General features: G+C 42.2%; 1 protein-coding gene across 2 annotated transcripts in view; it reads left to right on the top strand.

Moving 5' to 3' along the window:
- The window catches only part of LOC145412919 (phosphatidylinositol transfer protein alpha isoform-like), an 86,031-nt gene that overhangs the window by 48,872 nt on the left and 19,492 nt on the right, over positions 1–17,667 (top strand). The window contains exon 5 of one of the 2 annotated variants that reach the window (XM_080282721.1): positions 14,492–14,569. In XM_080282721.1, coding sequence (XP_080138847.1) covers positions 14,492–14,569 — 78 coding nt within the window. Of the gene's footprint in view, positions 1–11,780; positions 11,859–14,491; positions 14,570–17,667 lie in introns of both variants that reach the window. The other variant, XM_080282722.1, reaches the window with a different exon arrangement.

Raw genomic sequence — 17,667 nt, 5'->3', positions numbered from 1 at the left:
ATGATGGCCCCGCCACCTGAGAAAAGGAAGAGAGTGGTGTTGACTCTGGAGAAGAAGAGGGAGATATTGGAGAAAGTAGATGCGGGGTGGTCTTCTTCCCGCATTCTCCGCGAGTTTAACCTGGTCCGGTCTACTTTGTTCAATATCAAGAGGTCCCGAGACAAACTCATGCAGTACACAGCTGACTTCTCGTCGAGAAGCAAACGCCAACGTGGAAAGGAAGGTTATGTTTACCCCCAAGTTTGCAGAAATCGACTGGTACACGTTGATTTGGTATCGACAACAACGTGCTGCTGGTGTGATGGTACTTGGAACGGAGCTGAAGGTTGCAGCTGAGAAGTTCGCCAGGCTTCACGACGCCCTAGACTTCAAGGCATCCGAGGGTTGGCTCTTCGCGTTCAAGTTGCAGCATGGCCTTACCAAAGTACAGCACATGGCGAAGCATTGGACGCTAACAAGGATGGAGTTGACCAGTTTCAACACAAGGTGAAGGGCTTGATCGACAGGGAGGGCCTAACTTTCAGTCAAGTCTACAACGCTGACGAAACTGGCCTATTCTATCGCTTGCTGCCAACGAACACTTTAGCCAAGGAGACGGAGAAGCGTATACCTGGCCGCAAGCTTTCCAAGGAACGGATATCTGCTTTGTGTTGCGCCAGTGCTAACGGCATGCACCGGCTTAAGCCCGTTGTTGTTGGCCGCGCAAAGCAGCCTCGGTGCCTTCGTGGGGTGATGGATGTCCTTCCTGTCGTCTGGTACCATTCTTTGAAGGCATGGTTCACAGCTGTGATCTTCAAAGACTGGTTTCACCGTCACTTCGTCAAGGAGGTCATCCATTACCAGACGAAGACACTGGGAATCCCGCGCGACCAGGTAAAGGCCCTCCTTCTACTCGACAATGCACCTGCCCACCCGTGCGACAAGGACTTGGTTGCCGAAAATGGCCGTATTAGGTGCATGTTTCTGCCACCTAATACGACTGCTTTCATCCAACCAATGGACCAAGGAGTGATCATGGCAACAAAGCGCCTATACTGTCGGAAGTTCCTGGATGAGGTGATGGTTGTTCTCGAGGACGAGGACGAGCACAGGGAGGGACGGGACACACGAGGCAAGCGGACTTTGGAAAACCTTCGCCGCTACAACATCAAGTCTGCGCTGTACAACTGGGCTAGTACATGGAAGGAAGTCTCTGTGAAGACTCTGGAAAATGGTTGGTCTCGTCTGCTTCTCGGAACGGATGTGGAGTACGATTTTCTAGGCTTTGACGTGGATGACTTCCATGCATGGCTACATACGAACGGTGACATTGTAGATGTGGACGATGGTCGTGAGTGGTTGGATGACGACGAGGGCGATCCTGGGTATCAGACGTTGTCTGATATCGAGATCGCGTCTTCGGTTGCAGTTGTCAGTACCGAACTTGAAGGTTCCGACGCTGAAGGCGACGTTGATGCAGACTCCTCTCAGCAGGACACTACTCCAGCCATCCCCAAGCTGAGCGCACTCTGGGAACATCTAGAGTTCGTCCTAGACTACCTGGAACACCTGGACTGCGACAGGGAGATGGGGCCCTTGGGACTCGTGGAGGAAGTGCGTGCTTTCAGGCAGCGCATCATCAATTGTCAGAATCGTCGGTCATTGCGTCAATCATCCATTGACAGTTTTTTCAGGCCTGTGACCCCCGCTGTGCCCAGCCCTGGCTCCACTCCGTTGCCTCCCCAAGACAGGCCCTCATGCTCCGAGCCACAGCCCAGCACATCAGCCACGGTGGAGTCACTGCTCGACGTGAGTTTGCGGCTGTCTTCAGAGTCCTCTGCAGTGGGTACGCCATCACCACGATGCAGCGATGCACCCCTAGGTCGCCTGCCAGTGATACTCTTGGACTCTGACAGTGAATAAACAGCAAGAACTTCTCCACTAGACCACATGGGAATTTTGAGTGTTGTGCAGTGAAAAAAACAGTGTGTTGTGTTAAGGATTTAAAGTTGTGAGAGGAAAGACTCTATAGAAAATTTTTTTTACGTAAATAGACTTGCTTGTTTTGGCTTTCGAAAATTATAAGAATGGGAAAAGTTAAAGTGCAACACTTAGTAAGTTACAATGGAGCATTATTTTGACAAAAGTGCACACTGTGAAGAGAACGGACTTCTGTGTATTATTGACTAAATTCAGTGCAAGACTTCAGGAACAGTGTACTGCAAGTGCTTCAGGAAATCGTTCTTACTGTCAGAGTCCGAGAGGAGGTGGTTGTTCATCGAGGTGGCCAGGGACTTGCTGTAAGTAGCCAGAATGTTTCATACTGTACTTTTTTCCATACTATACTTACCTCATTTCACTCTTTAATGCCCTTTATTGGTGTAAATAGGGTGTTAGTAGCTATGCATGTGCAGTAGGAATGTGTTTTTCTGAGTTAGGCTAGGTTAGGGTCCATAAGTACCAGAATGTTTATTAATGTATGAACATACTTCTAAACCCTCATGTTATGTTTCTTTTGCATTTATTTCAGTCATTTATGTGCCTTATTGGCGTGATTTGGGTCTTAAATAGGTGCTATGCATGTCCAGAGGGAGTTGTATAGGTGTTTCTCTGAGTTAGGGTCCATAAGTACAAGTCCATAAGCTGGGGCCCAATATCCGGACAAAACCAATAACCGGACCTACCTATGGCTCTATTACGTTGGATATTGGAGTGATTACTGTATAAACTGTGTGTATATATATATATATATATATATATATATATATATATATATATATATATACTGTATATATATACAGGTAAGCCCTTAATTCACGCGAACTTTTTTCACGCGATTTCGGTTATCCACGAATTTTTCGTACAATAATTAAAACAAAATTATAGTACAGTATTCAAATAAATAATTTTAATATACAAGAGAAATAAATAAAATATAAAAATGCCTACCTGCTGCCCGTGTGCATACATATATGTGTGTGTGTGTGTGTGTGTGTGTGAGGTCGGTCCACACAGTCAGTTTGATTCTGACGGTCGAACCATGCATGACTCGCGAATCGTTATTTGTGGCTTATTTTTCTGCCTTCCAGTAATTGCTTGCCTTGTCTGCCAACCTGGGGCCTAAGCATAGTGCAAGTGATGCATGTGGTAGCACACCAAAATGGACTCGTAAAGTGATGTTGCTGACAGTGAAAGTTAAAGTGTTGGACAAACTTAAGGGAGGAATGTCGGCGACAATTCCCTGTCAGGACGATTCCCCGTCATTTATTTACATACCAGTTTATTTAGCAAGTACAGTACACTAGTTTTTTACTTATATGAGTTATAAAATCTCCCTGAAAATTAGTTATTAACCCGCCCCGCCCCGACCACTTTTTGACCACTGGTACCCCCCAATCCCGACCATTTTTCGACTCTTTCTTTTTTTTGCTAAAACTTTCGCTTTTGGTGAGAAACATCAAAAATTCATAGAGAAATCGCTCACCTGAGGTTTAAAATACTCATTACAGGTAGGAGAGCCTCCTTACCTTACTGGGTTTTCTATCAGGCTGGCACCAAAGAAAACGAGTTCTATGGGAGGATAACTATTTCACACCGCTCATAAACGGTATTTATTTATTTACTGTTACGAATTTATATGTAGTACAAGAGTATATTGGTTTTCAAGCAGTAATATAGGCATTATAAGCATTGTTTCACTCACTAATACCTGACCTTTTTTTTGCCACATTACCTGATCATCATTTCTAACTGTTTCTTCCTCTAATGCTATGTAAAGTTTGTCCTCCACATTGTCATTGATTGGGGAATCACTCTGGCCCTGAATTTCGTACCGTGGCATGACATGGCTATACTGGCCAGGTCACTGATAACAGGTGAATTGCTTAGAAAAGGGCATGCAGGGGGGGGGAGGAGGTCATGCTGGGTAAGGCATTGTCTCTGCCTGGCATCTTGTTGAGGAAGGTGTCCCTTGTATACGTACCAAAAATGACTCGCGAAAATTGAAAATTGTGGAAATTATGAACCTTGCAATTGCAGGACGTTGAAGTAAGTCCGCGGGATTAGCTGTGACAAAACGTGAGGACGTGGAAGTACATCCTCGGGACGGCGCGGGTTAAAGTATTAAATAATCAATAATAAGTATAATTATAGAATGACAGGGAATCGCCCATGTTTTGATGGTGAATTGTCTCTGAACCGTGTGTTTGAGGTGAGTCAACTGTTCTTACAATAAAGAAGACAGAACGTAGCATACGGGAGTCAGTGAGGGCTAGTGCACCAGACTGTGCTAAAGTGTCTCTACCTACGCCTGTGGACTGGCTTGGAACCTTATGTTTGGGGTGAATGAGTCAACTGTTTGGACAATAAAGAAGGCAGAATGTAGCATATGGGAGGCAGTGAGGGTTTGTGCACTAGACTGCTGAAGTGTCTCCACCTACGCTTGTGCTTGTCAGGTTTCAGTGTTAAATTTCTTACATTTTTGTTGTTTTTCATACTTTATGCTAGTTTATAAGGTGTATGTAATGCATAAACAGTATTATTCAGATGTAATATACTTAGTAGACATGCGTACTTATGTGCACACAAGGGCAGAATGTATACGCGAATTTACCACATACACGAAGGGTTTGGGAACGTAACCCTTGCGTGAATTAAGGGCTTACCTGTTTATATATATATATATATATATATCGTATATATATATATATAATAATAATAATAATAATAATACAGTGGGTACCTGAGTTCAGAGCAATTCAAGTTTAGTGATTCTCAAGTTTAGCGGAGACTGCAAAAATCTCTCCCTCTCATCATTAGTGGACAGTCCTCTCGTGTTCAGCTGTATTTTGCTAGCTACAACCATAAGAATGGATGGTTAGACAGTTGTTGATGAGAATGTGGAGGATATGATAGGAAAAGATCAGAAAAGCTGAGGAAAAAGAGGAGAATGAGCAATGAATGGAACACCACAAGGTTAGCCAATCACTCGTCAGCTGACCGAGATACAAACACGCGATCACCGAATGTGATTTCAATCTTGGACCGAATCGGGAATTTTAATCGGAAAATATCTTGATACCTTCATCACCATATACGTTTACGCACATGATTATATGAAATCCAGTCAGAAATTTGTGTTTAATATAATTATTTAAAAAATCAGGAATCAGAGTGAAAATTTGCTAAAGTTAGGGGAAGTGTTTTGCCCCTAGCTTGATAACTCGCCTCAACAGACTGTTGTTTTGTATAAATATTGATTTACAGTCCAGATACATTTATTTGTACTCAAAATGAATATTTGTGCAAAAGAGAAGTCTGTCAAGGCGTGCTGACGATCTGAAGGGGAAATATCTGCTAACATTAGTGCATTTTTGCTCTGAAACCTAATTTTTAAATTAAGTTATCTATCTATCTATTGCCAGATGCCTCAATCCCATTTGGGGTGGCCACAAACAAATCGCCTCCAAGTTGCCGCCATTTCATTGCCCTGCTCCCAACTCACACCCTCCTCCCTCATATACCTCTCCACCCCATCCCTACATCTCATCCTCGGTCTCCCCCTCCCTCTTCCCCCCTCCACCTCACTCACATACACTCTCTTCGTCAGTCTTTCACCCTCCATCCTCTCCACATGGCCAAACCACCTCGGTGTGTTCCTCATAACGCTTCCTATCACATCCACATCCACACCACAACACTCCTTTATATCCTCATTCGTCAGCCTGTCTCTCCATGTGACTCCACAGGCTCCTCTTAAATAACTCATTTCCACTGCTCTCACTCTTGACTTGTGTCCTTCCAACAACGTCCAAGCTTCACTTCCATACGTTAGAGTTGGTATCCAATACTGTCATGTAGTAACTTTTTCACTTCCATGCTCACTTCCCTGTTTCTTATCACTGCTTTCAAAGAACCAGCAACCTTTCCTCCCTGCTGTACCCTTTCAAGCACTTCATCCTCCAAACCTCCATCCTTACTCATCACACTACCCAAGTACTTAAACGTACTCACATTTTCCAATTCCTCCCATCCAACCTCGCTGTACATTCACTGACTTCACCTCTCTCAAAGACCATCACTTTACTCTTCCCTACATTCACCTTTAGATTCCGTTTCTTACACACTCTCCCAAACTCATCCACCAAGCCTTGCAGCTCCCCTTCGTCTTCACTGAACAACACAGTATCATCTGCAAACAACAGTATAGGGAGTTTCCAAACACTATCCTCTCTCACCAGGGCCACTCCAACATCCACTACCCTACCTTGTACCTCTTTTATTACCCCATCCATGTACAGGTTGAATAACCATGGAGACATGACACATCCCTGTTTCAACCCAACTTTCAAAGAGAAAAATTCACTTGGTTCACCATCCACACGCACTGCAGCCTTCGCACCATCATACATACTCTTCACAACATTCAACAACTTCCCATCTACTCCATATATTCTTAACACTTTCCACAATCCTTGTCTATCCACCCTGTCATATGCTTTCTCCAAATCCATGAAAGCCGCATACAACTTCTTTCCCTTCTCTAGGAACTTTTCCACTAAAGATCTAAGAATGAATATCTGATCTACACAACCTCTTCCCTTCCTAAAGCCTCCCTGTTCTTCTCCAACTAATTTCTCTGTTCTTTCTCTAACTCTGTCAATAAGTATCCTACCATACACTTTTCCTATTATACTAAGAAGACAAATGCCCCTATGATTACCACACACATCTTTTTCCCCTTTTCCTTTGTACAAGGGAATAATTATACCTGACTTCCAATCCTCCGGGACTCTACCTTCCTCCTAGGCCAATCTGCACATCTTCCACATCCATTCTACTACTATCTCTCAGCATTTCACCACACACTTCATCAATTCCTGGGGCTTTCCCCTATTTAACTTTCTTCATTGCTTTCACAACTTCTATCCTACTGATTTCTTCCTGTCTTCTCACCTCCCTCCTTCTCCCAGCCATTCCCCAGCCACTTATACTCGCATTACTTCCATCCTGTATGTTCAGCAATTCCTTAAAGTGTTCTCTCCATCTGCTCACATTTTCTCCCTTCTCCACTAGTAATCTACCATTTTTGTCTTTCACTCCCCTACAAACTTCACTTCCACCCTGTTTTACTCTTTTCACCTCTTTCCAGAAGATTTTCTTACAGTCCCTCCACTTTACACTCAAATTCCTTCCAAATTCCTCATCCACTCTCTTCTTACTCTCTTACTAATCTTTTCACCTCTCTCTTTCTTTCTACATATAACTCTCTCTTCCGCCTCTCAACTTCTTCCACGCCCCTATTTCTCATCCACTCATTGTATGCTTTCTTCTTTTGTGCCACAGCCTGTCTCACCTCTTCAGTCCACCACGCTGTTCCTTGCACCCCCCTCCGTCTTCTCTTCCTTCCACACACCACATCACATGCTGCACATATTTCTTCTGTAAATATCCTGCACACACCTTCCACGTCTCCCATCTGCTCCAATTCATATTTGCCCAATCGTTCCTCCACTTCTCTCTTATACTCTGCCCTTTTCTCATCCTCTTGTAACCTTTCCACTCTCCTTGCAACTACTCCTTCCTCTCGTCTTTCCCTTCTTCTATTCCTCCATCTTACTTGAATCCTAATGCTGGCCACCACCAAGTAATGGTCAGAAAGTCCACTCCCCCAACCTCTATAAGCTCTTGCATCCATTACGCATCTTCGCATCCTTTCATCCACACACACACATAATCAATCATTGCCTTCCTTTCATTCAGTTCACCACCCACCCTTCTCATCACTCGCCATGTATACCTGTGGATCATTTTATGCCTGAAGAGGGTATTGGCTATCACCAACCCCCTCCCAGCACAAATGTCCACTAACGCATTCCCATTCTCATCTCTCTCAACAGGCACACCCCACTCACCAACTATTCCATCCACCTTCACGTTCCCAACTTTACCATTCATATCACCGATCAAAAACACTCTCTCATTCCTTCCAGACTTTTCCATGCACACTTCTACATTTGTCCAGAACTTTTCTCTCACTCTTCTAGCACGATCTTGCGTTGGCGCATACACACACAATCGCCCACATTTGTATTCCAACTTTCAACTTTACCCACACAATCCTTGACCCAACTGATCCATATTGTCTTATGCTCTTCTTCCATCATTTTCTCACAACTCAACATACTCCTTCCTTTGCCCTTTCATTCTCACCTACTCCTGCACATATACCCCATACATACTCCCATTCTCTCACACTTTCTCCTCTCCATTTTTTTTCAGTTATTCCACATACATCCACTTTCGCACCCTCAAGCACCTGGACAATCTCTCTCTCTCTCTTTCACCTCATCATTTGCTCCCCTTACATTCCACATTCCGATAACCATGTCCTTTGTCCGGTCCTTGGTTGTCATCGTTTGGTCAGTCCTTGTCTGAGGCTTATTATTTGTTTTTTTAGTTAGTTGTTTTCCGGGGAGGGGCACTAACCCTCCACCAACTCTTTTAGTCGCCTTTTACGACAAGCAGGGATACTGGGGGAGTATTCTTGAAAAAAAAAACTACCCCCAGGGGGTTATATTAAGCAAAATTTTTTTTACCATATTTCAGATAATTAGATGTGTATGAACCTCCGTGGGAAAAAAATTAAAATATTTTCCAACTGAAAGTGTCAATTCGGTATTTACTCATATAGAGTCGGGTGAGCGAAGTGAATCGGAGTGGATACCATTGAATTTGACCGTAAGAATTTGTGTTTTTTTAATTACTTATCTGTTTTATTGTGTCCAGGCTTTGCTTAAATTTTTCTGTGTTATGCAATAAATTATTTATAGAGGCATTTGAGAAAGGTAAGAGGCAAATGGTATATTGCCACAAGTTATAAGGAACTGGTGGAGTGAAAGATGATGGTGGCTATGACGATTTTCATGTATGAAAATATCTTCTTGTGTATGTTACAAACAGCCTTTATCGAGTCTAATCTTTGCTAAAATTATACTGTGTTATGCAGCAGACTGCTTATAGTTTTATATGAGAGAATAACTTGGACTAAGAGGTAAATATGAATGGATGCTGCCATGAGTCAGAAGGAACACGGCTATTTACATGTAAACATATATTGCGAGTTCGGTGATAATCGAGTTTGGTGTGGTACGGCCAGAATAAAGCAAATGTTAAACTCGGGTGAAGTGCTTGAAAGGGTACAGCAGGGAAGAAAGGTTGCTGGTTCTTTGAAAGCAGTGATAAGAAACAGGGAAGTGAGCATGGAAGTGAAAAAGTTACTACATGACAGTATTGTGATACCAACTCTAACGTATGGAAGTGAAGCTTGGACGTTGTTGGAAGGACACAAGTCAAGAGTGAGAGCAGTGGAAATGAGTTATTTAAGAGGAGCCTGTGGAGTCACATGGAGAGACAGGCTGACGAATGAGGATATAAAGGAGCGTTGTGTTGTGGATGTGGATGTGATAGGAAGCGTTATGAGGAACACACCGAGGTGGTTTGGCCATGTGGAGAGGATGGAGGGTGAAAGACTGACAAAGAGAGTGTATGTGAGTGAGGTGGAGGGGGGAAGAGGGAGGGGGAGGCCGAGGATGAGATGGAGGGATGGGATGGAGAGGTATATGAGAGAGGGGGGTGTGAGTTGTGAGCAGGGCAGTGAAATGGCGGGGGACAGGGCGACTTAGAGGCGATTTGTTTGTGGCCGCCCCAAACGGGATTGAGGCGTCTGGCGATAGATAGATAGTTAAACTCGGGTACCCACCGTACTGCACTGTACACTGATGAACATGTCTTTTATTTACCTTATTGTTGTGAACATAGCTGAAGTGGTCAGGCAGTCCGGACTGCTTCTGGCTTTACTGGACTTTTTCCAATGTATAGGAATTTAGTCCGGTAGCTCCTAGAGTCTGATAAAAGCGAATTCCAATCTGTTGAAGTCCGTTGTATCGAAGTTTTACTGTGTGTGTGTGTATATATATATATATATATATATATATAAGTAATCCCTCCACTATCTGATGTAATAGAGCCAAAGGCATGTCCGGATAGTGGGCACCTGCCTCCTGGACTGGTACTTATGGACCCTAACCCAGCCTAACTTTGAAAGACACCTAAACAGCTCCCTACCAGACATGCATAGCACCTATTTAAACCTATTTAAGACCCTATTCACACCAATAATGGACAAAAGCATGATATAAATGAAAAGGAACCAAAGAATGAGAAATTAGAAGTGACTGTTCCTCAGCCAGGGTACTTACAGCACATTTGTGGCTGCCTTTTGTAAGGTTTTGGCAGTGGTGAAAATGCTCTTGAAGCACATACAGTAATCCAGAGTTGTGCTGCACTTACAGTAATTCTTTGCACTGAGAGTTATAACTGTTTAACACTGCACATTGTTAATTGCATCAGGCCAGTTTCAGCCGCCAGGTTTGCACTCCACAGTTAATCCTTTGCACTCTAAATTCTAATTTCTTAACACTGCACAATACTGTAAATTCCTGTGTGGTCTAGTGGCAAGGTATTGCAGTTTATTCACTGTTTATTCACATAAAAATAAGCACGTGTGGCTTCCATTATGATAAGCTACCACTCATGATCGAAGTTAGGCAATAACTGTTTGGGTGTTGGTGAGGGGGAAACAGTTGCCAGATCACAACGGCCACATTACCGAACTCCTCAGTTTTCGTTACCAAATTTAACTCGTTACCAAATTCGTAAAGCTAACCTTTATTCTTCACTAATTATATATAAAAGTGGAAATACATGTATTCACTCTTATAATTAACAGCATGTTGATTATTTTCGCGCTATGTACGTTAGCAGATTAATCAGAGAGAGCAAACAGTCCACCATCTCCATGCTGTGTATCCTCATACATGTGAAAATCTGTTTGGTAATGCATTACTCTGATTCATTACCAACCGAATATTTCATGACCAAGTTGGCCCACATTTGGTAATGAAAAATACCAAATGGCAACCCTGACAGGGGAGGGGGGAAGGGGGAGGAAGGAAGGAGTGAGGGTCCGTGGTGTAACAGCTGTTTGGCGCCGCGTGGCAATTTGAAATTACGGGTGGGAAAAAAAATCAAATTTTGGGGTGATTTTTTCTTTTTTTGGCCATTTTTGGGTTCCGAAGGTCCAGGCCCACAATATCCGGCAAGTGGGGATGTCCGGAAAGTGGGCGTCTGGAGTGTACGGGGATTACTGTATAATGGTGATTGAATATGAATTTAATTTCAAGTGTCTGGGAGCTGAGGTAGTGCAGACACATTTTCAAACATCCTCAAGCTTAACCCCTTCAGCCTGTGATGAACCTAACAGTATTTACCACTTTATTCTTGCTATTCAACTAAGTTTCTTGCAGTGAAGGCTGTATACAACCCACTAACCTCAGAATGTTCCCATGTTGAAATATGTTGTCTGTACCTAACAAAATAAAGTGGAGGAATATGCCACTAGACTGAAATACCTAAATAAGTTTACCCTCGCATTAGCATCTGTGTATTAATTGCCAGTGTTGTAAGTGAAGTACAGACTGAACTTCGAAAATACAGGGAACAAATTTAATGTAGTAGAACAGAGCAATGTGAAATATTTAGTGTTTAGCTGTTGTTTGCTGTGGTTCAGTTTAGTAGAGGTTATTTCTATCCATTCATCCATCCATCCTTTATTTCTTAATTATTTTTCAGCTAATTGTAACAGGTGAATAATGATTATTTTTATATTTCAGGAAAACATGCAGTTCCTAAGTCCTAAATTTGTAAGGTAATTTGCTCTAAAATGTGCAGTTGTGTTTCAGAATCCAGGGTATATGAAGGAAGCATTTCACATCACCATAGAGACACTTCATGCCCCTGGGGATGGGGAAGTGGAGAATGTGAGTGGATGGAACCCTTGGTGTGCCGCATGATTCACTTCCACTCTCTCATACATTACTTTTTGTACATTCATATTCACTCATCATTTCATCCTTACGTCACTTTAGCTCTCCTTCTCTTCCATTCACACACGTTTATCTCCAACTCACTCATCCTTATCCCCCACTCCATCCATTTCATATCAGTTGCCCATATATCCAGTTACTCCTAACAGATGATAGCTGTTTGAAGTACTGTAATTTAATACCTGACTTGTTTTCTGTGTTACATAACCAGAAGTGACAATTTTTTCGAATAGCTGTATACAATAAAATATCAGTTTAATATGAATATACAGTTTCCTTTAATATTCTGATAATTTGAAGTGAATGTTATATACAGTGCTCGTCAGAAGTATCGAGCGCCCTGTGTCCCTCCTACGAAACAAACCTTTCAACATTGAAAAAACATATAAATAATGCATCTTGTTTACCTTAAGTGCTTCGTAGGGTATCCTTGATGCTTCTTCACTGATCTGAGACATCTTGGAAGTGAAAGGGCGAGGTTCTTGAGGTTCTGGAGGGATATTTTGTCCCAGGAGTCACAAATGGCCGCTTACAGCTTAGGCAGAGAGCTCACATCCTTGCCTTGGAGATTCTTCTTTACGAGGTACCAGAGGTTTTCTGTCGGGTTGAGGTCTGGGCTATTGCCTGGCCAGTCTTTCATGAATGATACCTCGCAGTCACGAAGCCAATTGGTGACCGATTTGGCCTTATGAGCAGGTGCACCGTCCTGCTGAAACACTCTTGCACCTGTGAGCTCGAAGGACTCTGGTAAATGATCACAAAGAAGCTCCAGATAAACGTCCTGATTCACTCTGCAGTTCTTGGGAGGCACAACAAGCTTCCCTAAACCTTTACCAGAAAAACAACTCCATACCATGAGTGAATCAGGGTGTTTAACTGTGCTTTCCACGTAACGTGGGTCAAGCTGGTCACTATCTTTGCGCTGGTACACGTGCTCCTCGGTTACAGGTAACACTAAACGTTGCCTCATCATACCACAACACTGACAACCATTGCTCCTCACCCCAGTTAAAGTATTTGTTAGCAAAGGCAAGCCTACGAAGTCGCTGGTAACGTGTGAGAAGAGGCTTTCTCACAGGCCTGTGACTTGTGTAACCAAGTTCATGGACCCTTTGAGACACTGTGCGCACAGAAACCTCACCAAACACTTCCGGGTTGCTCTCCTTTATTTTCCTTGCACTCACACGAGAATTAGACTCCACTGGACGTTTTAAAACATTAACAGACCTCGGGAAAGTTTTGCTTGGCCTACCAGACCGCAGTTTCGTTGTGGGAACGTCACCACTGTTTTCCACTCAAAAACAGGCGCACCACCTACTGTACATAGTCGATCGAGCCACGCCAACCAGTTCACTAATTTCCTTCGTTTGGTGGCCTGCCTCCTTTAGAGCAATGATCTGGGATATGATTTCACATGATAGTTCATGGGTAGGTGCCATAACAAAGTGGCGAAAGCCGAAACACTGCGGGACACTCCGTAAAAAATGGCGCAATGAGAGAGGGAGACGCGGCGGAGTTCCTCTCTCTCAGGCAGCCCGTAGGCATCTGAGGCAGGAACCAACTAGCGCGCAGTAAGGCCTCAGTCTACTGTGACGTCATGCTAATGCCGCAGATATCTGGCTCAATTTTTAGTATGAAAAACGGGTGATTCTTTTTTGGCCATAAGTATTGCGCGCCCTGCCATAGGCGCACGATACTTCTGACGAGCACTGTATAGTACAAGAGAGTTTGACAGTCCCTAGTTGGAGAATTGGTCACTACTCATGCTAGTTGTGTTATCCGGTTTCTGATGCATCCCAAAAGTTGATTTGGGTTAGTGACTTTTAAAATAATATAATTGACAGAAAAAACTTTTGCTTTACAAATTTGCCATCTGCAGTATTTATTTACAGTTCAGTGATGAGTTATCACATTTGAGAGTGTAGTAGTACAACATAGTATATAGTAGTGTGAAAGAATCCATACATGCACATAAAAATATTGTCAGAAGTTCATGTTCATGTGATTTTTTCATATAATGCCGAATTATGTATGGTACAAGTTTAGATTGTGTTTGGTTACAAAGCTGCTGGATATACAGTATAGTTTTTGTAGGCAGTGTACATACTTAACAGTTTTCAAACTACCAGTATCATACTAGACCCCTCAGCATCACTTATTTCAAAGTATTCCACATCACAAGTGTCTTAGACTGGCGTCAGTGAAAGAACTCGGTGTATACCTTCTGACATCTGTCTCATTCACCTGATTTTTGTGATGGGAGCTGGTGTGTTAATATATTCCTGTACTGCTACCCTGAATCACATGTCATAATAATGGAATGTGTGGGTTTTGAAGTGAAATTACCTCTCACCATGCTTCACTAACTCTTGTCAACTCTCACCTATTTTTGCCATTTCCGTTTTCCTCTACTCAGCCAAGAAGCACGACTCTGGGTACTGCAGCTGACTGGTAAATAGATTATCAACCCTTTCCAATAATATGCATTTTGTGTACACTGTAACTTATTAACACCTTTTTTTTCTTCTTCTTCTTCTTCACTGTTTTCCTCGGTGTGTGCATGACAGAACCCTGGCTATATGAAGAAAAACTTTATCATTAGCATTGAGACCCTTCATGTTCAAGATATGGGCACCATGGAGAATGTGAGTTTCATTCCCTTATCCTCCTGTTGTTGCTCTGACAGCCATATTCACAGACAGTTGAGCTGGGCTGTAAATTATATAATATTGAGATATGCTAGGCACTGACTTGGGTCACATGCTTATGCCTTCTGTTGTGAAGTGAACAAGTCCTTGATATTTGATGGTCATTTATGGAATGCCTATGGTTATTAGTTATGATCACCCAGCATCCCACATTAGAGTGTAGTTAGCAACAGCATAGGCCAGACAGTTCCATCTTCATCATGTGTTTCAGATATTTTAAAAACTGGGAGCTTTCATTCAACTTCCCAGCTTAAAGTTTAAGCATACTACATTTAGTTTGACACCATAGTATGGTTAAGCAGCTCTTCATTTTCAGCTTGCCTGGTATTAGTTGTAGTTGTTGCTGATACATGTATAAAAATTATTTGTAGTTCAGTAGCAGTATATTTGCATAAGATTATTGCTGGCTTCATAGCTGAGAATGTAGTAGTGCTTAATGATACTGTAACTGAAAAAATGCCAGACATTGCATACCTGTAGTTTTCAGTCTAATATGATGCCTAGGAATGGGACTAAAGTTGTATAAACCTTTAAGGCATAGGTATTCAGCAATACTTTTAAAGATGAGGAATATGCAGTACATTATTTACCTATGGATTTTTTAATCATGGCTTCACCTATTTTAGAATGTGCTAATTACAGGCCACTAACATTGTATAACCATAAAGTACCGGTATTATACTTCCTTTGATGTGGTACTGTATATGAAAACAGAAGTAGCTTGCAGCAGTAATAAGAGAGCATGAATATTATTAAAAGTACAGAGTATTGGAAATACGACAGGAAAAGTCTGCATATGAGTATAATTAGAATCCGTGTAATCAGAACTGTATTGTTTTAATGTGTTCAGAAGACTGTGGATACAATATACTACAATACTAATATGTACTGTACTGTCAGACCACACTGTATTAACAAATTTCAGAGTAAGAACATGACAACACTTGCTTCAAACATGTAATCAAGAAGTTGAAACAAAGCAAGTCTGAAATTTTGACACTGGTGAAATTTGTGTGTGTGTGTGTGTGTGTGTGTGTGTGTGTGTGTGTGTGTGTGTGTACATGCATGTGTCTGTCTCTGTCTGTCAGTCTGTCTCACATGTTTTGGTTAAGTGTGTCTCTGCCCTAGAGGATAGATTGTCATGTAGGAAGAACGCAGGTAGAAAGGAAAGTGCTCAAAGTTTAAGAGGTGCCAGGAGAAGATGAAGGGAGTGGTCCATCCATCTGTCCAATCCCATGTTGCCTCATGAGGAGCGTAGGAGCCCGGGGCTAGGCGAGCTGGCCCTGGTCCTGACATTTAAGATGAGAGTGACCTGCCTCACTGATCCCTGAATGGCATCATGTGAGCAATAAACCCCTGCCATCCCTTGTATATAAACCTGCACAGGCTTAGTCCTATTGGAGCATCTTAATTACTCACTAAACCACCAGGCACCATAATTTGGTTATATGGTTACCACCCAGCGTAGCAAATTGTTTCCTGGTGTACGGGAAACCATTTGGCTTGTCACTCAGTGTAGAGTCACCCATAGGTAGAAGGAGGAGGAAAGAATGAAGGAGAGAAAGACAGAAGAGGGAGTGTAAAGTCACCTGTAGGCAGAAGGAAGAAGAAAGAATGAAGGAAAGAATGACAAAAGAGGAAGGAAGGAAAAGAGAAAAGGGCAGACACCCAAAGCAGCACTACATTGAGTGAGTGGGTGGCAAACATCCCCACCTACTACTTGAAGAGAGTGGTACAGTAATTTAAAAGATGTTAAGTGAATATAATGCAGACAGTTTGGAGATACCTAGGAGATAGTATTTAGAAGATGTGAGACTGTGTTTGGTGTAAAGAAAGGTACGGGAATTAACGACAGTATGTTGGAGTGATGAGTGGGAAAAACAGAGGATCTAAAAAAGAGATGATACTAGAAATAGTTGGAACTGGAGGAAATAGAGAGATAGAAAAGGGATGTGTATGTGTTTATAATGAAGGAAGGTAAGGGAATTAAAGGGACAGCTTTTCGGAGTGATGAGTGGGAAAAGCAATGGATGCAAAAAAAGAAACAATACTAGAAATAGATGTGGACAAAATAGAGAGATAGAAAGGGAATGTTTGTGTGTATATGATGAGGGAAGCAAAAGGTATGGCAAAACTGGAAGAAAGCTTATGTTGAGGTAGCTGTATGGAGGCTGAACTGAAGAATAGACTGCTCGTAGTAATTATAGTGACTGGGGTATTAAAGAGAAATCTCTTGATATAAAGAGGGTTTTTAGATAGATAGGTTGATATTTTAGTGACATACAGTGCATAAATAAAAAAAAAACAAAAAAAATATGATGCCATATGCAAAGAAGTGTGGATGATATTGGAGGGGCATAAGTCAGGAGTGTAGGCTGTTGAAATCTGTTTCCATGGAAGTGACTGTAGAGTGACAGATTAAGAGATTAATTAGGAAAGAGTATGGTGTTGGGGTTGATATAAGGAAAACAAAAAGAGATTATTTTCATAGACCTGCAGCAAAACTATGAATCAGCTGATGCAACAGCTGACATGTCAGATCATCTCAGTATTTCAAGCTGAGGAGCTTTGTATTTCATAAGAAGGTCACTAATGTGCCCCCTTATAGCCAGAATTGAAAATTGCCTAATAAACAGCTGCTGCAGGAGGTGATGTGTCAAATCAGCTCAAACTTTCGAGCTGAACAACTTTGTATTTTCACAAGAAAATTGCTCAGAAGTGTCCAAGATTAGATATTAGAACTCCTTGAAGGAGAGGGGGGAAAAAAATGAAAATCACTTAATAGTCATTTGATGCATGAACTAACTCAACAGCTGACATGTTAAATCAACTCAGAATTTCAGGCTGAGCCACTTTTTACTCATAAGAAAATAGCTCAGAGCTCTCCAAGAGCAGGTATTCAAACTTTTCTTGAAGGTGGTAAAAAAAATAAATTTAAAAAAATCCCCAGGTGTACCACTTACAGACCTGTCAGTTTTCTCATTCATTCATTCATGATCTAATCCTGTGTTGTTCTATGAGGAGCATAGGAGCCT

The sequence above is a fragment of the Coenobita brevimanus genome, chromosome 94 (assembly GCF_032717465.1).
Source record: "Coenobita brevimanus isolate Jiangsu-jjx chromosome 94, ASM3271746v2, whole genome shotgun sequence".
Taxonomy (NCBI): domain Eukaryota; kingdom Metazoa; phylum Arthropoda; class Malacostraca; order Decapoda; family Coenobitidae; genus Coenobita; species Coenobita brevimanus.
Note: the sequence above shows the minus strand (reverse complement) of the source record. Positions and strands in the feature narration are given on the sequence as shown.